This window comes from Amia ocellicauda, chromosome 3 (genome assembly GCF_036373705.1).
Source record: "Amia ocellicauda isolate fAmiCal2 chromosome 3, fAmiCal2.hap1, whole genome shotgun sequence".
Classification (NCBI taxonomy): domain Eukaryota; kingdom Metazoa; phylum Chordata; class Actinopteri; order Amiiformes; family Amiidae; genus Amia; species Amia ocellicauda.
In genome coordinates this window covers 23,983,470-24,005,379 of record NC_089852.1, presented here as the reverse complement: position 1 = coordinate 24,005,379, position 21,910 = coordinate 23,983,470, and the positions used below count along the sequence as shown (strand labels likewise).

The 21,910-nt window shown below is 42.6% G+C and overlaps 1 protein-coding gene across 1 annotated transcript in view; it reads left to right on the top strand.

Moving 5' to 3' along the window:
• The window catches only part of mrc2 (mannose receptor, C-type 2), a 34,254-nt gene that overhangs the window by 6,005 nt on the left and 6,339 nt on the right, over positions 1-21,910 (top strand). Inside the window, exons 2-25 of the mRNA XM_066698585.1 lie at positions 1,524-1,895; positions 3,106-3,279; positions 7,195-7,359; positions 7,818-7,931; positions 8,094-8,237; positions 8,705-8,896; positions 11,408-11,562; positions 11,810-11,914; positions 13,865-13,980; positions 14,449-14,597; positions 14,825-15,042; positions 16,311-16,453; positions 16,810-16,906; positions 17,332-17,467; positions 17,936-17,968; positions 18,093-18,259; positions 18,770-18,837; positions 19,029-19,129; positions 19,507-19,649; positions 19,863-19,977; positions 20,444-20,607; positions 20,987-21,095; positions 21,235-21,473; positions 21,604-21,769. Of these exons, the coding sequence (XP_066554682.1) occupies positions 1,524-1,895; positions 3,106-3,279; positions 7,195-7,359; positions 7,818-7,931; positions 8,094-8,237; positions 8,705-8,896; positions 11,408-11,562; positions 11,810-11,914; positions 13,865-13,980; positions 14,449-14,597; positions 14,825-15,042; positions 16,311-16,453; positions 16,810-16,906; positions 17,332-17,467; positions 17,936-17,968; positions 18,093-18,259; positions 18,770-18,837; positions 19,029-19,129; positions 19,507-19,649; positions 19,863-19,977; positions 20,444-20,607; positions 20,987-21,095; positions 21,235-21,473; positions 21,604-21,769 (3,585 nt within the window). The remainder of the gene's footprint in view (positions 1-1,523; positions 1,896-3,105; positions 3,280-7,194; positions 7,360-7,817; positions 7,932-8,093; positions 8,238-8,704; positions 8,897-11,407; positions 11,563-11,809; positions 11,915-13,864; positions 13,981-14,448; positions 14,598-14,824; positions 15,043-16,310; positions 16,454-16,809; positions 16,907-17,331; positions 17,468-17,935; positions 17,969-18,092; positions 18,260-18,769; positions 18,838-19,028; positions 19,130-19,506; positions 19,650-19,862; positions 19,978-20,443; positions 20,608-20,986; positions 21,096-21,234; positions 21,474-21,603; positions 21,770-21,910) is intronic.

Here is a 21,910-nt window from a genome sequence, read left to right as displayed (position 1 = left end):
GAAAACTTTGTTTAACATTCAAGCCTCAATGCAACTGATATTTAAACTTCAGTTAAAAATACAACAGTTATTCACTAACTACCAAGAGACAGTTTTACTTCCTATCTTGATTAGTTGGTAATGTGTGCCTATTTAGTTTCAGAGCTTTTCAAATGTTCTCTGTTCATTTTATCGAATAACATCAAGTTTTGCGTATGCTGTGAAGTAGTACTCTGTGAACATGCTATTACTACTGTTTAGATGTAGGCCTACAATATAGAAGTTGCTTGCTTTCTAGCTCATATGGCTTCTGTTTAGTGTTTAATGTTGTTTTCAATACATTAACTGCAATACATACATGTGGTTCAACAACGGTGTATCATAGTGGTAGTCAACAAAAATGTAGTTCTTAATGGTTTCTTGGCTCTAATTGTGGCCCGGGTGATTTATACTGTATATCAGTTCAAGAGGATATGCATATTTAAGTACTCAGTGTCCCACATAAGAGATTCTCCATTAACATCAACTTCTCCAAAACACAGTGTTTTTATAGCATCCTAAACAGAATTCTATATACTTTCCTCCCCTACGGTCATCTGTCATTTCCAAAGCACGACAAATGCTTGTTTATCAAATATGTTTGATGAGAAAATAACTACGTGCTGCGACTATGGCATGATTGTGGCAGCTGATGGATCGTATGTATAACCAGTTCAAAACACACACACTGAACATCACTGAAATTGATTGTGGAGATTGGAAAAGCCAGCCATAACCTTACCACATTTTACTGTAGAAAAATAGGACCGTCTCCCCAACACTGAACAGCTTTTATGGCTGTGCATCCGAGCTTTCCCAATAGCTTTTTAGATTATGCCGACTCCATTGGCTGAGATTTTCGTGGTCAGATGCATTACCGATACCTCTATACTGCCAACCAAATAATATCACCAGTGCTCGGCTTGAGACGGAGGAATAGGTCCTGGCTAAAGGCATGAAATAGATGAACGTTTTTTAGGTCTCCATTCATTCAGATTGTGGAAGCTCAGGATGGATATTTTTTTTTGTTTAGATTGAAACCAGGGCCATGAATAAACGGAGCAGTTATGGAAGTTGCCTTAAATTCTCTGCTTAACCTCACAACTGCTGAGCTAGGCGTGACCACCCATTGTGCTCTCATTTCAATGACAGGCTTGTGAAACCAATCTTACCCTGTCAGATTAACATACCGCCCCTTTCACTGCAGTACAGAGCCAACCCGGGGGAGGTGGAGGGTACTCCTACAAACCCTTAAGGTTTGGTGCATTTGTTTTTTAGCCTGAGATCCTAATGCAAGTTAGGACAGCCTATTGGAGACCCATCATATCTCTAATCTGGCAGCAAGAGCAGGGGCTGTTTTGATAGGTACTTTGATGGGTTTTGATTAATGGATCAGAGTGGGGGGAGAACAACCTACATGAGAAACAACTAAAAGAACTCTCAATATCAACTCAATATCTGCTAATTTCTCCTCCCACTCTCTCTCCCTCTCTCTCTCTTTCCAGACAAAGATGTGTTCGGTTTCTACAATGAAAAGCTGAAGGCCTGCCTGGGCGTCCAGTCCTCCAGCCTGTACATCTCCGAGCACTGCAACAACACGTCGCACCAGTGGAAGTGGGTGTCACGCCAGCGACTCTACAACCTTGGCTCCTCGCGCTGCCTGGGGCTCAATATGGGCAACAACAGTGACTCTGTCCTGGACATGTACCCCTGTGACCGCGAGTCAGCCAGGCTGCGATGGAGATTCACCTGCCGGGAGCTGCTGGACACACTAGATCACTTCCTGCCACACTCGCTGGGGGGCAACCTCTCCCAAGCCCTTTCTAAGTGGAAGGTGTACGGCGAAGACCAGGACCTGTGTGGCAAATACTACCGAGGTAAGCCACCGGGAGTTTCCTCCAAGTTCCTCTCAAATTTAATAACAACACCACCACCTAAAAAAAACATTGTTCCAAATCTGAGGTCCCATTCTAATAGGCTTTATACATAAGGGAGAATGTATCTTCATTAAGGTTTAACAAAGCTAAAGAATAAATGCTATTGTATAATAGATTTGTTGTTGTTTTTTCCTGTTTGAGAGAGAAAAACTGGGACAGTGGTTTCTAAAACAGGCTGTAGAAGTTATCCCTCAAACTTGTCTAATGGATTGTAAACAGTTGTTTTCCCTTTCACTTAGTATTCAGTCTTTTCACAGATCTCTTTTTCTGCTGTGCAAAGGCAAAAACTAGGCCCTGGGCCTGCTTGTGAACCGGTTTGAATTAGAGCCTCAACACCCTGTAGAGAAGGGCTGATGAATTAGTCTCTGAGGAAAGAAATTGGTTATAGTTTAATGATCTGAGCATGAAGTATTTAAACTGTGGGTCTAAAGTAAAGATAAAAAAATTATTACTATTGACTTGAGTCAGCAATGCAAAATTGTGATAAGAAGCATGTGGGGAGCTTTTAACCTTTTTTTTTTTCTCTCACACTTGATGAGATCCCTTTCAGTGCAATAAAACGGCTTTGGATTCTGTGAGCTCTCAGCCTGGTGAACGTCAGCCTCTTGGAATATAGTCCTTGTCTTCTCTGACATTAAAAGCTTCCCTCCCCGTTACGTGGATCAGAGCAGACAGGGGTTTATCGTGGAATAGACATTGATTGGTGCATGCCATGTGCAGTGTAATTGTCTGTAATCCATTTTGGAGACTTCCCATAGTCCACTGAGGGGATAGACGTTACTGCAATTGAAAACAGTGCCACAAGCCAAAGCTGAAGCCTTATTAAGTCACTCAAACGTTATGACAGGCTTGTTAACGGCACCATGATGGCCAGTACGTACTATGCGGTTCTGATCACGGGTCTTCTGCCAGCGTGGTTGCAATGTTTCAGTCAGGACTCCATGTGTGTACCAGCGCTCCCAAACACACAAAGCTGCTGCAGTACTATGCTGTTAAGAACTAAGTGGAGTGAAGGGATGGTCACATTGAGTTTGGAGCAACTCAAGCAATGGTTGAAAAAATCCCTCTCAGATGTATTTATATGTGTGTGTTTACACTATTTAGCCACACAGCTCTGAATTCTCTTTCACTTGCCTTCCTCCTTCCCCAGAGATCTACACCATTCAGGGGAACTCTCACGGCCGGCCCTGCACCATCCCCTTTATGTACGACAACCAGTGGTTCCACGAGTGCACCAGTATAGGCCGGGAAGATGGACACCTCTGGTGCGCCACCACCACAGACTACGGAAAGGATGAGAGATGGGGCTTCTGCCCAGTCAAGAGTGAGTATGCTTCTCTTTTGGCTTGACATTCAGGGGCCTTCGTTTTGAGCCTCATTTTCTAGGCCAGAGTTCCCCAACCCTGGTCCTTTTTAGGTTTTCTAGGTGTCTTACATCAGTGTCTGATTCAGGTACTACTAGGGAGCTTGCTTTTTTTTCTTTGAAAAGCGGACACTTTTATTTTGGACTGGTGTGGGAGACCCCTGCTGTACAGTATAACCTGCAGAGATAAACGGCAGGGTCTTGCGTGTACTTGCACTGTAAGAATAACTTGATGTCATAACTTGGTATACACAGTTAGGTCCATACATATTTGGACAGAGACACAATTGTCATCATTGTGGCTCTGTATGCCACCACAATGGATTTGAAAGGAAACAAAGATGTGCTTTAAGTGTAGACTTTCATCTTTAATTTGAGGGAAGTTACATCCAAATTGGGTGAACGGTGTAGGAATTACACCCATTTTTATATGTGGTCCCCCCAATTTTAGGGGCTCAAAAGTAATTGGACAAATTAAAATACTCATGAATTACATTGTGAGTTTAAATACTTGGTTGCAAATCCTTTGCAGTCAATGACTGCCTGAAGTCTGGATGACACATCACCAGATGCTGGGTTTCTTCCCTGGTGATGCTCTGCAGCTGTCTTTAGTTCCTGCTTATTCATGAGGCGTTTTGCCTTCAGTTTTGCCTTAGAAATAAAAAAAAACCAATCAGAGAGATAGCAATAACATCAGGTGTGGCCAAATCAACTATTTGGTACATACAGTGAGGGAAAAAAATATTTGATCCCCTGCTGATTTTGTACGTTTGCCCACTGACAAAGAAATGATCAGTCTATAATTTTAATGGTAGGTGTATTTTAACAGTGAGAGACAGAATAACAACAAAAAAATCCAGAAAAACGCATTTCAAAAAAGTTATAAATTGATTTGCATGTTAATGAGGGAAATAAGTATTTGATCCCCTATCAATCAGCAAGATTTCTGGCTCCCAGGTGTCTTTTATACAGGTAACGAGCTGAGATTAGGAGCACTCTCTTAAAGGGAGTGCTCCTAATCTCAGCTCGTTACCTGTATAAAAGACAGCTGTCCACAGAAGCAATCAATCAATCAGATTCCAAACTCTCCACCATGGCCAAGACCAAAGAGCTGTCCAAGGATGTCAGGGACAAGATTGTAGACCTACACAAGGCTGGAATGGGCTACAAGACCATCGCCAAGCAGCTTGGTGAGAAGGTGACAACAGTTGGTGCGATTATTCGCAAATGGAAGAAACACAAAATAACTGTCAGTCTCCCTCGGTCTGGGGCTCCATGCAAGATCTCACCTCGTGGAGTTTCAATGATCATGAGAACGGTGAGGAATCAGCCCAGAACTACACGGGAGGATCTTGTTAATGATCTCAAGGCAGCTGGGACCATAGTCACCAAGAAAACAACTGGTAACGCACTACGCCGTGAAGGACTGAAATCCTGCAGCGCCCGCAAGGTCCCCCTGCTCAGGAAAGCACATGTAGAGGCCCGTCTGAAGTTTGCCAATGAACATCTGAATGATTCAGAGGAGAACTGGGTGAAAGTGTTGTGGTCAGACCAAAATCGAGCTCTTTAGCATCAACTCAACTCGCCGTGTTTGGAGCCGAAACCTTAATGACTTGGAGAGGATCTGCAAAGAGGAGTGGGACAAAATCCCTCCTGAGATGTGTGCAAACCTGGTGGCCGACTACAAGAAACGTCTGACCTCTGTGATTGCCAACAAGGGTTTTGCCACCAAGTACTAAGTCGAAGGGGTCAGATACTTATTTCCCTCATTAACATGCAAATTAATTTATAATTTTTTTGAAATGCGTTTTTCTTGATTTTTTTTGTTGTTATTCTGTCTCTCACTATTAAAATACACCTACCATTAAAATGTATAGACTGATCATTTCTTTGTCAGTGGGCAAACGTACAAAATCAGCAGGGGATCAAATACTTTTTTCCCCCACTGTACTTAAAAAGATAGAATGCACTGGTGAGCTCAGGAACACCAAAAGGCCTGGAAGACCACGGAAAACAGTTATTTCCCTGGTGAAGAAAAACCCCTTTACAACAGTTGGCCAGATCAAGAACACCCTCCAGGAGGTAGACGTATCTGTGTCAAAGTCAACAATCAAGATAAGACTTCACCAGATTAAATACAGAGGGTTTACCACAAGATGTTAACAGGAAACAGGAAGACCAGATTAGAGTTTCCAAAAAACATCTAAAGAACCCTGTACAGTTCTGGAACAACATCCTATGGACAGATGAGACAAAGATCAACTTGTACCAGAATGATGGGAAGCAAAGACTATGGAGAAGGGAAGGAACTGCTCATGAACCGAAGCATACCACCTCATCTGTGAAGCATGGTGGAGGTAGTGTTATGGCATGGGCATGTATGTCTGCATAGGGAACTGGTTCCCTTTTATTTATTGATGTGACTGCTGATAAAAGCAGCAGGATGAATTCTGAAGTGTTTAGGGTTATATTATCTGCTCAGATTCAGCCAAATGCTAAAAACTCATTGGATGGCGCTTCATAGTGCAGATTGACAATGGCCTGAAGCATACTGTGAAAGCAAGCCATGACTTTTTTAAGGCGACTAAGTGGAATGTTCTGCAATGGCCAAGTCAATCACCTGACCTGAATCCAATTGAGCAGCATTTCACTTACTGAAGGCAAACCTGAAGGCAAAACAAGAACAAGCAGGAACTAAAGACAGCTGCAGTGCAGGCCTGACAGAGCATCACCAGGGAAGAAACCCAGCATCTGGTGAATTCTATGGGTTCCAGACTTCAGGCAGTCATTGACTGCAAAGAATTTGCTACCAAGTATTGAAACTCACAATTAAATTCATGATTATGTTAGTTTGTCCAAATACTTTTGAACCCCTAATATTGGGGGGACCACATATAAAAATGGATGTAATTCCTACACCATTCACCCAATTTGGATGTAGCTACCCTCAAATTAAAGATGAAAGTCTACACTTTGTTTCCTTTCAAATCCATTGTGGTGGCATAAAGAGCCACAATGATGACAATTGTGTCACTGTCCAAATATGTATGGACCTAACTGTATATATACCAGGCCCATTCTTATGCAACACAAATAATGTAGTGGCAACACTAATTCTTTTATAGAAAATATGGTAGATTTTAAGCTAAATCTTAGGTTGGCTGTTTTCATTACAGCTCCAAAAGCTTTTCCCACTATGGGGATGTATGGTTCTGTATAAAATTATTGTGATCCTTTTTCAGGGGCTCCAGCAGTGATCCCATTCCAAGTCAAACACCATACAGGATGAGGGGTGTGTGTGTGACACTGAGAGGTTAGCTCAGGAATGCAGGCCCCCTAGAGTTTGGCTCAGTGATTAAAAACACACAGATTTTTTTATGTTTTTTATTTTTTTATTTAAAAGCTGCAGCTTGTGCGTGGTTCATTGAGCAAACTGAGTAATAATTGCATTTTTTACACTACACATATTTTGCATGAAAAGACAATCTACAGAAAACAAACCAATTATCCTTCTTTTCAGTAGTCTCTAATCCCAAATTATTTCAATTTCTGTATTCTTTTTTTTCTTTTTATAATCTGCTATTTATTCTGGGGGAATATGTCTTGTATTTCTTGATCTTAAACGTGGACGATGCCTGATCTTGACATATTAACATAGTACATTCGCTGTAATATTCTTCACATACCAACAACCCCCCACCTCAAAAAAAGGCCAAATCCAGCCCAGACTTCTCTTTTCACATCCCAGTGGGGTACAGCGACTTTCATGTGCACTGGAAAGCACCTTGAGAAAAAAGATCCCCAAAGATCTGATGTCTGTCTTGTTCATTCTCTGTCTCTCTCTCTCTCTCTCTCTCTCACTTGTTCTGTACCCAGGTCCTGGCTGTGAGACCTTCTGGGACTCAGACCCCGTCACCAAAAGTTGTTACCAGTTCAACTTCCAGTCCACCCTGTCCTGGACTGAGGCTCGTGTCAGCTGTCTCCAGCAGGGGGCAGACTTGCTGAGCATCACCGAGCTGCATGAGCAGACCTACATCAACGGTACAGGGGGCTTAAGAACAGCTGGACTGTATATAAACACTGTAACACTGTGACTAACATGTGCCGTCTGCTCCTGAGACTTTCACAGTGAAGCAAGGAAGCTTCTACAGAAGCACAAAATAAACTCCTGCTCATTTCCTGTAAACAATCCCTGCAGCACAGTTACTGATGCAGTGCAGGATAATGTTATGGATTTCTTCAAGTATTCTTAAGCACAAATCTTTATTGTTTTTTATGTGAAGGAGCCCTTTAGGTTATTTGTTTAAATCCACCAGTTTATTCCCAAATCTAAAATCCTGTAGGAGTTTCTTGCCAGCAGCTTGTAGAATAATTTTTGTTGTTGTTGTTGATGTTGCGGTTGATGTTATTGTATGAGTAACAAGAAGGTCTGTAACTGATCTCTGGTACTGTGTTTTAATTAGCTTCTCCTGTCTCTGCTGTGGGGTTTGTGTGTTTAGGTCTGTTGACCGGTTACAGCTCCTCCCTTTGGATTGGCCTCAACGACCTGGACATCAATGGGGGCTGGCAGTGGTCGGACTCCTCTCCTCTCAAATACCTCAACTGGGAGACAGGTCAGAGTGTATTCCACCCTACCCAGCCACAGTGGTTTAAATAAAAACAAATATATATATTCTTCACTTAGTGCAGTTTTAGGAACAGTACCATATAGTCGTTGTTGTCCTGTTGATGTGGCAGGAGTATGTAAACTCTAAAAACTGGGTTCACTCTTCCAGACCAGCCAGATCAACAGGACCAGGAGAGCTGTGCGGTGATTCGGACTGAGACGTCTGGGCGCTGGAAGAACAAAGAGTGCTCCATTGCTCTGCCCTATGTCTGTAAGAAGAAACCCAATGCCACCACGGATCCCTTCTCCACAGGTGAGACTCCAGTGGATCTTGACTGACCCATCTGTTCCTTAACCTAGGGCCCATTCGGCCACTTTTACACTGTGATGAAAACTTCAAAGCTTCTTCTCTCTAGATGTGAAACCCTTCTGTAGGTTGTATGTATGTCGCCATATATGAAAGTGAGATGTGTTAAAAAATATGGTTCCTGATAAAGCCGGCACCAAAGTCTTACCCTGGCAGAGATTTGGACTAATATGTTTCATTGAGGGAATTTGAAATCCACTTGATCTAAATAATTTTACTATAATGTGTAATATATTTGTCTTAATGCTTTGCACAAGAAAAACAAAAAGGGAAAGAAAAAAACAAATAAAAACAGCCTTTTTATTTGTGAGCCTTCAGTTTTCTGAGTGTTATGAATGCGGCTGAGTAGTGGAGATGGTTGGGGGGCGGGGGATGCTGTAAAATGTGGGTCAGTATCATGCTGTGTTTCTTAGGAGATTCCTGGGTGGAGAAGGACGTAGACTGTGATGTGGGCTGGAATGCTTTCCAGTCCAGCTGTTATCGTGTCAACGTTGAGAAGATGGTCTGGAAGGACGCGCAGAAAGCCTGTCAGAAGATGGAGGCTGGCCTAGTGAGCATCCACACTCGGACCGAACTGGATTTCATCATGAAGAACTTGACACGTGGTAAGCATTCAACCAATAGGAAGAGGCCATTTGTCCCATCTTCCTCTTTGACTTTTAGTTTCTTACTTTTCCAAGGATCCCTTTTTCGCTTGCTTTTGCTTTGGTGCTTGGTATTGTTTTTGTTTTCGTTTTCTTTTTCCTTTACTGCAACTTCTTGGCATGAAAAGTCTATTTTCCTGACTCTCTTGCTTTGGCTTTTGTTAGTTTGAGGCTTTTGAATACTGCTTTGGCAAACCTTTTACCACAAGGCAACAAAATGGTCTGTAATCTTGTATAAAATGAAACAAACTACTGTGCTATTATGTCATATGAGAAATGTGAGAAATGCTCAGAAATCATTGAACTTAGTTTGGCTATGTCTGTTCTCTCAAGGGACCTGTAAGAGTCACTACCAGGTCTGCCCTTGGTACAGAGGGCCTTGCTTTCCCTTGTGACGAGTATGTCTCAGTTTTTGCTGATGTTGGTAAATTCACATGGTTGGGACCTTCTATTGCTTGGTTCTCAAAACATTCAATTATCTCTAGCTTGACACTGCCAAATGTAGAGAAGCACAAATCAGACTATGGATAACAAAGGTTCCTGTTGTCTCTAAGTCAAGTCCCGAGTCCCTCGAAGGTCACAGATGAGGGTTTGTTGAAAGCAAAAGGGTCTATTTTTATTCGGGCTCAGTCCACAGATCATGTCTCCTTTCAGGCCTGAATAAACATCTTATTAATTAAACGTGACCTTGTCCTGTGTATTCCATATAGGCAGCAATATATATATATATATATTTTATTTTTATTTTTATTTTTTATTTTTATTTTTTTAAGTGTAAATTACTTGATTTGTTTATTTATTATTTTAAACGACATGCTTAAAATCGAGTTGGTGCCTAGTTTTGAAGAATATTGTATTCAAGTAGTAAATGTTTGGTTCTTCAATATGCTGCAGACAGTATACACTCACCTAAAGGATTATTAGGAACACCATACTAATACTGTGTTTGACCCCCTTTCGCCTTCAGAACTGCCTTAATTCTACGTGGCATTGATTCAACAAGGTGCTGAAAGCATTCTTTAGAAATGTTGGCCCATATTGATAGGATAGCATCTTGCAGTTGATGGAGATTTGTGGGATGCACATCCAGGGCACGAAGCTCCCGTTCCACCACATCCCAAAGATGCTCTATTGGGTTGACATCTGGTGACTGTGGGGGCCAGTTTAGTACAGTGAACTCATTGTCATGTTCAAGAAACCAATTTGAAATGATTCGACCTTTGTGACATGGTGCATTATCCTGCTGGAAGTAGCCATCAGAGGATGTGTACATGGTGGTCATAAAGGGATGGACATGGTCAGAAACAATGCTCAGGTAGGCCGTGGCATTTAAACGATGCCCAATTGGCACTAAGGGGCCTAAAGTGTGCCAAGAAAACATCCCCCACACCATTACACCACCACCACCAGCCTGCACAGTGGTAACAAGGCATGATGGATCCATGTTCTCATTCTGTTTACGCCAAATTCTGACTCTACCATCTGAATGTCTCAACAGAAATCGAGACTCATCAGACCAGGCAACATTTTTCCAGTCTTCAACTGTCCAATTTTGGCGAGCTTGTGCAAATTGTAGACTCTTTTTCCTATTTGTAGTGGAGATGAGTGGTACCCGGTGGGGTCTTCTGCTGTTGTAGCCCATCCGCCTCAAGGTTGTACGTGTTGTGGCTTCACAAATGCTTTGCTGCATACCTCGGTTGTAACGAGTGGTTATTTCAGTCAAAGTTGCTCTTCTATCAGCTTGAATCAGTCGGCCCATTCTCCTCTGACCTCTAGCATCAACAAGGCATTTTTGCCCACAGGACTGCCGCATACTGGATGTTTTTCCCTTTTCACACCATTCTTTGTAAACCCTAGAAATGGTTGTGCGTGAAAATCCCAGTAACTGAGCAGATTGTGAAATACTCAGACCGGCCCGTCTGGCACCAACAACCATGTCACGCTCAAAATTGCTTAAATCACCTTTCTTTCCCATTCAGACATTCAGTTTGGAGTTCAGGAGATTGTCTTGACCAGGACCACACCCCTAAATGCATTGAAGCAACTGCCATGTGATTGGTTGGTTAGATAATTGCATTAATGAGAAATTGAACAGGTGTTCCTAATAATCCTTTAGGTGAGTGTATTTGGTAAACATAGGATTGATTTCTTGCGATTCAAAACAAGCATATGGATTGACTTCAGGCTGCTCATTTGGTCCAAATTAAAAACAAAGGCATTTCACGCGGTAGCTTAAGATCACATTAATTAACCAATTAATTAAATAGCTGATTGAATAACTGAAAGCTCAGTTGTAATACAAAAAAACACAAGTGAGTATTTCCAGGAAAAGGGCTGCACACCCACAGTTTACGATGCTTGGGAGTAATAGGGCTGTTCTTGAGCTAGTTTCCAATGTAAGTTAAAGGTCAACTGTTCAGATGATGTCTCCCTTCTTCCTGAGATTGATGTGATGGGCCTCCTGTTTTTCAGATATAGATCAGCTGTGGATCGGGCTCCATGATACCAGGATGCAGATGAACTTTGAGTGGACAGATGGCACCCCTGTCCTCTTCACCTTCTGGAATCGCTTCCAGCCAAACACCAACAGCACCAAAGAAGAAGACTGCGTCACCATTGGTGTGCCTGTGAGTGTCTTGTCAGCCAGTGGATTTCTGTCCTTTCTTCCTTCTCTCTCTGTCTCTCTCTCTTTCTCTCTCTCAATCTTTTAATTCAATCCTCCAAGTTGTAGAATTTTAGACAGTCTACAAACCATCCCTACATATTGCAGTGAACAACAATGAATACCATTCTATAAGTTTTGTTTTGGAGGAATGTGTGTGAAATAACATATTTGATTGTAATAGAGATGTCTCAATTGTTGTGTGTCTTCAGCCAGGACGGTGGGAAGTCAAAGCCTGCAATCTGTCCCTGCCGTCCGTCTGCAAGAAACAGGGGCACAAAAGTGACAGCAAGGTGCAGGTTAATGGCTGCTCAAAGGTAGGAGCGTGGATGTTTTTCAATCTTTAAATGAGTCGTATGGAGGGAAACATTATAATAAGGGTTGTATTTGAATATCAGTCTGCAGTTACACAACACCTATGAGAGAGAAACTGAGGAGATGGTGAGACTTAATTTGTAATTATCCTAATCAAATCCAGAGCAGGTGTCAAAAAACAAGATAGCTTTAGAAACACGTCAGGAGCATCAAACCTGATTCCTCAGTGCGCTTTTCCTTGATGTTCTCTGGTACAAACACCAACTACAATTTACTGTGGCCGAAGTCTCCTCGCATGCCTCTGCACTGACTCGTGCTTCGCATTGTGCATGACGTTACCCACCACGCCACCTTGACCTCTTCCCCTGACAGGGAACCTTCCCACCACAAAAGGCCTATTCACTGTCCTGTCCTGTCATGCAACAACAAACTCGGTATCAAGGACCTTCTTCCAGCGGGCAGTGGTTATTTGAATTCGCCGTCGTAATAGTCAGCGCTGCCAGGGGCTGGAGGTCAGCCAGGCCTGCCGCCCCCTCGTACAGAGAACTGCTGGGTGCAGGCGAGTGCCACAGACATCTGGAAAATTGATCTCTGCTGTACTACAGTCTCTTCATCCCTTCTCTCACTCTGTTTGGAACCCTGATTCTTTCAGCAGTATTGTTTGTTTATATATATATATATATATATATATATATATATATATATATATACATATGTATACATTTCAGTGTGGAACAGGGAGTAGAAAAATACTTTACAGTATATATTATTAATACAATTCTAAAAACATTTACAAGAAATTAGCAATGTTTGATTTCTCATTGATTGTCAAGAGCATAACTAATGATTTAGGGGGTTGTGGGCCTGAAACCTTTTGCAGGCTGTTCTTGGGATTTGCCCCACACAGTTCACTTGGAGGACCCTGGCTTAAAAACCTCTTGTGGGTCTTCACACCAAAGTGTTCACCCTGCTGTCTGTGCAATGTGTGAGTTATTGCAGGCTAGCTATTTACAGAAGGCACAGAAATGGTCTGTGGCAGCTTATAGCTATGGGCAATTTATTCTGGTAACTTTCTGATAATAAGATCTCCATATTCTGAGGTGGCAGCCAAACTAAAAAGTGAATCGAAAAACAGTTCAGAATACATTGTTGTTGGAGCTTTGAAATATTTCCCAATGCTAAGTAAAGATGTAGCAGCATAGCCTCTTTTTATTGTGACTTTGTTACATCCTGTGAATAACAAAGCCCTTCTCATAAGACTGTTTTGGGGGCTCACTGGCTGAAGACAAAATGGTGATTATATCAGCGTTAAACTTCATTCCATTATGAGTTCCTGTAATGTGTTAAAAATACCATGTATGGTCAATGTTCTTCACTTCCAGATGAGCAGAAAATACTTGTGTGTATGGTAACAGCTGAACAATTTCTTGACTTTTTCAAATGCCAAAAACTGCCTCTGAAAATCTCCCAGTGGATAATCTCGCCCACTCGTCATGTTGGCTTTGTGTTGCTTTCCATCTGTGAATGTCTTTATCTGTAAATACCTATCTTCTCTTTCAGCTTTGTCTCATCCTGTTTCCACTGAAATTACAGAAATGGATGTCTAAGATGTATTTTAATACATAAACTAAACTAAAGTAAAGTAGAATATCTGCTTTGTGTAAAAAATATATATATTTAAATACATACTTGATTTCACTTGTGTCCCCTGTGAATTGTTAGAATGAGGAAGATACAAGCTGGGACGAACAAAATATAATCTACATTCTGAAAAAAGCCAAGATGTTGAACAAAACAGTTGAGCGTGTATTTAACCAATTATATACTGTACAGTTTTTCATTTTCAGCTACAAATTTCAATCACAAGCCCGTTTATGACCTTTTTTCTTCTTCATTAGAGTAGTAGGCTGGCCTTGCACTGATTTACTTGTGTTCTTGTCCGTCTCTGCCAGGGCTGGAAGTGGCATAGTCCATCGTGCTACTTTCTTGGAGAAGAGCCATTGAATTTTGAAGAGGCAAAGAAGGCTTGTGTGAACAAAGACGCTGCTCTGGTCACAATTACCAACAGGTACTGCCCAAGGATAGAGCCCAAATTCTCCTATGTATCTTCATTTGAGTTGGGATTTTGTAGCCTTGCCCACCAGTGGAGCATATTTTGTGAATGTAATTATTGGAAATGACAGTTCACCATCTGAAAATCCAACTACTTTCTAAGAAAATGGCAACTTTTAAAGGTTTAATCATTTGGAAATTGGAATGGAATTTGCATTTTATTGTACTCAAAGGAAGGTTACTTCACCATAATCTAAGAGGTGGATGGAAAGATGGCACCAAAGAATTAAACTCAATATAGAGCCTTTAATACTTATTTTAATTTAAAGCAAGAAAGATCCAAACACTTGAGCCACTTTTGGCATGAGAGCATCTTACTTGCAGATTCGATGTCCCAAAGGGGTGCGTGATGAGGAAGTGTTAGAGCACACACTGGACTCTTCACACTGATCAGAGGTCTCACACTGTGCCCCGTGGCTTCCAGGTTTGAGCAGGCCTTTGTGAACAGCATGGTGTACGGCCGCACAGGGGACTATTTCTGGACTGCTCTCCAAGACCAAAATGAGACGGGCGCCTTCCATTGGCTGAGTGGAGATGAGGTCACCTACACCAACTGGAACCATGACCAGCCAGGTAGACCATGAACCATGAACACCCTGCCAGACCAGCTTGGTTTTGTTGCTCTGCAGGTTTCATACGCCGAGCTAGACACCACTCAAAAAGGTTGAAATGTTAACTTTTATGAAATGCTGAAATAAATTAAGAAAAGGATTTTTAAAAAAGAAAATTGTGAAATCTGCAAACTTCAGTCATCAGCTGACCACAGTCCTATTGTAATTTCTTTCCCATCCTTTCTCTAGGCTTCGACAAGGGTGGCTGTGTGGTGCTGGCAACGGGCAGCGCTACTGGACTGTGGGAGGTGAAGGACTGCAGCTCTACCAGAGCCAAGTACCTCTGTCGCCAGAACACTGGGCCCTCCGAGAGCCCAGGGCTGCCCATGCCCGCCCCTACACCAAGCCTCACAGGCTCCTGTCCACAGGAATGGAAAAGCAGCAGCACACTGCACCACTGCTACAAGGTACCCCTCAGAGTGAAAGGTAGTCACTGTGGATTCAGACAGCTGATGAGCTTGAAGTTTGATGGAACAACAAACACATTTTTTACCATTGCTGTACAATGAACTGTATATTGTCACAAAATATAATGTCCAATTTTAGTAATGACGAAACACACTTTACAGTATGAAATAAAGAATTCAAAGAAAAAAGGGAACAAGACGGAAATCTAAAATGACCAACCCTTCATTGGGACAACACTTGCTCTAATGATCTGTAAATACAAAATCCAAAAACCAACCAGTCCGTTGGTGGTAAAATGCCAATATGACTGTTTGGCATTTCTTCACATAAGGAAGCCTTTCTGTATATAAAAAATCAAAAGTAATCACTTCCAGCTTTGGTCCAGCAGCTGCCAGTAAGTGCATCAGAGCTATGCCGCCAGACTTTGGCTCCCTCAGGGGGTTTCTCTACTGGCATTTCGCTCCCTCTCGCAAGGGGGACCTGATGCACCATGTGTTTCTAATCTAGGCACAGGCTGCTGGTGAACAGAGCTGGCCCTGCTCCCAGTAGATTATATCCTGCTAAGGTAAACACTGTCTGTGTCAAGGATCACCCTGCCAAGTAAACTGCATTGTTGTGCTGATCGTAGTAGCACACAGTGATCTTTATTGTAGCGATCAAACAGAAGACAGGAGTGAAACAATCTCGTGTAATGGCTTCTGATGTGTTACTCTGCGAGGCAAAATGGAGAGTGCAAATTACACTACGGGTAACTATTACAAATAAAGTGCATGGTTACAGTTCACGTTGTCTCCTCTCTCCATGTCATGAACTGTAACTGTAACACTTTTGGACCTAGTTTTGATGTTGCAATAATTATGTTTATGTTTACTCATCATTTTGACAGACCTGTAATGAAATGCACTAATGTAGAACTTCCATAGCTCCTTTTACCCCATAAGCAAGCAGGCGATAAAGTGAAAGTGAATATTCCTTTAAAAAGATTTGGGACAATAAAGCAACATACACCATGACTCTTTCATTGGGAGAAAAAAAAATGTTATAAAAGGCTGTTGAAGTGGAAATGTGACACGATATGGCTTTAGTTCTGGTTTCACCCCAGGTCTGTGGTGAGACATGGCCACGAAGAGACAAAATCGAGCAAGTTGTGACTAGAACAACATCACAGTCAAAGAGTTTGATGTGGTTAGGGGAAAAGCTCAAAATCATAGGCTTCCGCAAACTGTTGTCATTTTCACAACTCTTTTCTCTCTCTCGCTCTGTTCAGGTGTTCCATTTCCCCGAGCTGGATCAGAAGCTCAACTGGATGCAGGCCCACTTATACTGCCATAAGCACGGGGCCCAGCTTCTGAGCATCAGCAGCTTCGATGAGGAGCAGTTTGTGGCCCAGATCCTCCACGAGACCTTTGGGTGAGCACCTCTTAAGTTGTGGTTCGAAAGAGCCTTCGCCCTCTACTTTTGAAACCATACAATTCGATGATTCGTTGACTTTCGTATCATGTTGACCGTTAAACTCTACTCATTTGAAAATGACATCTTTACAGAGTGTGCTGGACAGAACACTAATCCAGCCACAGAAACGTGTGCTATATCCATTACAGATGATCCAGAGGAATGGGGTCGATCCCATATGAATAGTCAATGGCTTTATCTGCAAAAGCAAAGAGTGTATGGCCAACAGAATAACCCAGACTAGAACTTCAGTTTCTCTCCCTTGCATTGAAGAAACCTAAATCTCTCTTCTTCATACTCTGTTCATCCTGTAGAGAGTCGGAGGACCATGAGCAACACTGGTTCTGGATTGGTCTGAACCGTAGAAACCCGATGGACAAGGGCAGCTGGAAGTGGAGTGATGGCTCAGGGGTGAGGCAGACACTGTGCCACTCAATCAGTGAAAACGTCTGCATGCAGCCTGACCCTCTCCCTCCCAAACCCCTGCTTTCAGCTTATTAGAGACTTTTAAACTAAAGTTTGGGAGGAGGCCACCTCTCCCAATCTCACATCACTCTTGCTCCATGCACAGTCAATCAGATGCACTCTAACATACACAGACTGATAAATACCAAGCAAATACCGAGCTTCCTGTGGTCTGTGTCAGTAGCTTGGCTCACAGAGTGCTACAACCACTCTCCCTCTTGCTTAAAACTTTCAGTAGCACATCCCTCTGCCTCCCCATTCTCCGGCTTTGCAGCAGCTGTGGAATTATGGGAGTCTCATTTGTTCCTGCATATTATAAAGGCACATCAGCTGGGTATTCTAACACATATTCCCTTTTCCCCTCCTCACAGTACTCCTATCACAACTTTGGACGCTATTACTATGAGTATGACAACAGGCAGTGTGCAGTGGCAGACTTGGGCACCATGCAGTGGCTGGCGATGCAGTGTGAAACAGAGCTGGACTGGATCTGCAAGATACCCAAAGGTAACGCATGTGTATGGGGCATAGCACCACTCCTGGAGGGCTACAATCGGGCAGCTATTAAAGGTCTCTTAAAGCCAATACCTGAGAAAAGGGTTAAATTGAGTCTGTTCAGACAGTAATTGGTCCAGATGAAATTAAAACAGAAGCCTTAAATGATCTAAAAGGCCCAGAGTTCTCACTGTTCTTTTCCTCTGAGGTGAATTAATTTAATGACAAAAATAAAACCGTCCCTACAATGCTGGGTCTGTGGTTAGTATGTTAGCTAAACTGGTGGTTAAATTGTTCCCATAATACCCTTCTGACATGTACTGATAGTAAATTACGCATGTGGATGTTTATATTTGTTTAAGTTAATCTACAATTTGATTGTCTTTTATTAACAAAAAGAAAACAAAACAAGAAAAGCGCACATAATATGGCTGACCACATTTTGATTCATAACATGAAAAAACTTTTTTCCCCTTTCAGGCACACATGTGAAGGAGCCTGAAGAAAATGAAGGTATGGTCAATAATATCTTCTGTACGTTCTGTTTCCAGTTAATATTGCTCTGATGCTTCACTACTCCATAGTTGTTTTTTGTGCCCTGGCCTAACACTGGGCCTGTGCCCCTCTGCCTCCTCAGGTGGGGGCAGCAAGGAGTGGGTGACCTTTAAGGATGTGGAGTTCAAGTTCTTTGACCATCGGGCCACCTGGGAGCAGACCCAGCGCATCTGCAGTTGGTTTGAAACCTCGCTGGCTTCAATTCACACCTCTGAAGAGCTGGACTTCCTCAGCCAGGCCCTGGGCAAGGTAGGACCTGGGACCAATTGCATAAAACAGCTTTCATTGACGTTCCTCCTTTGTCTCTTCCTTGAGATCAAGGGTGTCACAAAAGTACTATAAAATATTGAAGCCCATAAGTAAGATAAGGAAAATACTGCTATATGATACTGTAGTTATGCAATGGTCAAGGTGTGCTATGCAGTCTCCGGCCCTATTTCCCTAATGCATTTTCATTCATATCATTCTGAGCTAGAATTTTGCATTTAATAAATTGGTCTGGAAAGGGGTTTCATGATTCACAAGTGTTCAGAATCTCTGAGCCATTTAAAAATGCCTTGGCTGGATACTAGGACCTCCTACTTGTGGAATTCATGTTCTAGAGTCCCCCTTGAGTTCTCAGCTGATGTCATAAAACCAACCCCCCACAAAATACAGTGAAGTGAAGTTGAACCTTAAATTAAAATAGAAGCATTTAATGCGAACTGGTCACAGCATGTATTTACTGAACTTACCTGCTTTTCCCCCATTTTGACTTAGATGTCCAAAAATGAAGGCCAGCAGTGGTGGATTGGACTGTACACAAATGAAAATGATGGACGTTTCAGGTCAGCTTTTTGTCCTTAAGTCTCACTGCCTAGCAATTACCACAGGCATGTCCAGTCAGCGTTTCATGACTGGAACATCAACAGAGATATGATATAATATGGCATGAAAAATGTGCTGTCCTGTTCGGTCCTGGTCTGTGACCATTTCTGCGCCGTTGTGACATTGATAAAAGGCTCTCTCTCTCTCATAGGTGGTCGGACAAATCTGTGGTGGACTATGTGGCCTGGGCTCCTGGCAAGCCACGCCCCGTGAGCCGTGACAGGAAGTGTGTGTATATGACAGCCGGTAGAGGTAAGGTCATCTCTGTGGAGTCACTGAGCTTCTCGGGAGCTCCGCCTGGGGCACTCCTCCTCAGAAAGCAGGCTTTTCTCCGACTACATCACTCTGTCATTCCATAAAAGTACCATACAATGGCTTATTTTCCCTGTAAGGTTCTGTAAGGGGTCTTTATGTAGTTTAATTCAAGATCCAACATTCCATCCTACATATTCCTAAAACACACTTCCTTACAGTTCTGTTCCTCTTTGACACAGGAATTACTATTAAAGCTGTAACTGATGCAACAGTTACACCCGACCCACACTCCCCTGGAAACAATGAAGCTTTTCTAGAGCCCAATGTCAGAATTATCTAACTGATGTCTTTTTTTTTTTTTTTCTTTTCAACAGGGGAATGGAGTGACCAGAAGTGCTCTACTGATCTGCCCTATGTATGTAAAAGGGTCAACAGGACTCAAACAACCCCGACCACCCCTTCTCTGGTGCCCTCTATTGGGGGATGTCCAGAGGGCTGGACCCTCTTCCTTAACAAGGTACAGCACAATCCTTTTGTCATCATCAAAAGAATCAGAGAGTCACAGCTAACACTTAATGGAACCAGGATCTGCAATATTTGTGTGTATGACAGAAGAAATGTAACTGTCACATTGGGTTTTTTTTTATTCAAGTTTAAATTAATGTTACAGCATAAAAGCTTTATTTATTTTTTTAACATGTGATTAAAATACCCAATCATATTCCCCCAGTGCTACAGGATATATGGCGAACAGGAGACAAGGAGGGTCACCTGGGCCAAGGCAAAGACATTCTGTGAGATTCAGGGGGCAGTTCTGGCCACAGTTTCCAATCACCTTGAGCAAGGTAGAAGAACTTCACCATCTCACTCATGCGAAGTAGAAACTGTGTTAAAACATGAACATAATGTCTAAATTCAGCCACAAAGTCAGCATTTAAAAACTGGTCCACTCTTATTAACTATCATTACATCCCATATTGTACAGATCCATGAACACAAACAAGATCTAGTCCTTGAATTCCCCTTCCTTCTTTTGCTCATTGAGCCCCCACTATAGTTCCCCTATCATGGATTTTAGGATTGTGTTTAAAATAATGGTTACATAGAAATATGGACCACCTTTGATACTTCTGTGAGAGAGGCCTAACTACAATTTGGGTGGAAAAATAATTAGTACAAAAGCAGCTGGTTAATACATTTAGTTTATTTTTATGATGGGCAGCAAGGGGGACTTGGATACTTCGGTACTTTACAAAATGGAAGAGAGGAATAACTGTAAAAAATGAGCAATAAAGGAGTTATTTTCTACAGCCTTCATCACCACCCTTCTGTCTGGTGTGACCTTTAACCTCTGGATTGGCCTGTCGGATTCTGAAAGGAAATTCCACTGGCAGGAAAAGGAGTCTGTGATGTATGTCAACTGGGGCCCAGGACAGCCCACAGGATACCAGGCCTCCATGTTAACCAGGACCCCGGTAGGGAGTTAATTCGTGTTTAATGCTTTTTAATAGTATTGAACTGACAATTCTTCAACAATTATGTTTTCTTGAAACCCTCCAGGAAACATTCTGATATTTATTTGACCTGGTACCTAGAGTGACTGACTATACTGTGACTTAATACACCCTTGACAGGTGTTTTCCAAAATATGTATAGTGTTCCTATCTTGTCTTGTGTTTAAACAAACGACAGGCAGAGAAAACATGCTTCCACAAAGAAATGTTTCCCAACCAAGATGTACCAACGTGTGCCATTAGGATTGGGGATACTGGGAGCAGGAGGGAGGGAATGGGAAGTGATTGGTGAGGAGCGGCCATGATTGGGTAACACGGCCTGTTTTCTGTTGTTGTCCAGATGAACTGTGCTGTGATTTTACATGGAAACCCCCAGAGGAACACAGGCTACTGGGCAGTGAAGGGTTGTGATGAAGAAAAGCATGGATACCTTTGCCAGAAAAAGAAAGGTATGGCCTTCTCATTAAAGACAGAAGATATATAAAACAAGCAGTTATATTGATGGATGTGTTGACTGTAGTTTGACCAGTTCAGGAGTGCTGTATCGTCTGAGAAGAGTTGCATTGCTGAGTTTATTTTCCCTTGCAGATGTTTCGCTCCAAAGTCAGGTGAATCCCTTCCCTCCCTCTCTCACTGGACCCCTTCAATACCGGAACATCTCCTACCGCATCCTCCAAAAGCCCCTGGACTGGGAGGGAGCAGTGCATCTGTGTGACACTTTGAACGCCAGCCTCACTTCCATACAGGATCCTTATCAGCAGGCCTACCTCACCCAGATCCTCAGCGCCCTCAATGTGCCCACGTGGATTGGCCTCTACAATGATGGGGTAAGTCCACAGGAGGTGTTTCAGTATGGGATCACTGTGGCAGTCCCTGCCATCAGGGCATAAAACTGTATTATTGTGAAATTGAAAACTGTTAAAAGCCCTGACATTTCCCTGTGTCTGTGTTTCTCAGGGCCGAAGTTACTTGTGGCTTGGGGAGGATCAAGTGTCCTACACAGACTGGCGCGAAGGGGAGCCCAGCCAAACCATGGGCTGTGGGTACATGAGCGCCACGGGCAAGTGGGCTGTCAGAAGCTGTGAGACTAAGCTGAAGGCTGCCATCTGCCAGCTGAACAAAGGTACCGCATCCCGGCCCAGTAACTTGCACTGTATTTCAAATTAAATAAAAGAATGATCAGTTCGATCAACCGCGATAGGGTACAGATTTGTAGGGCAAAGCTTTGATCAGTACAGAATGATGCAAAACCTACAACATCTCC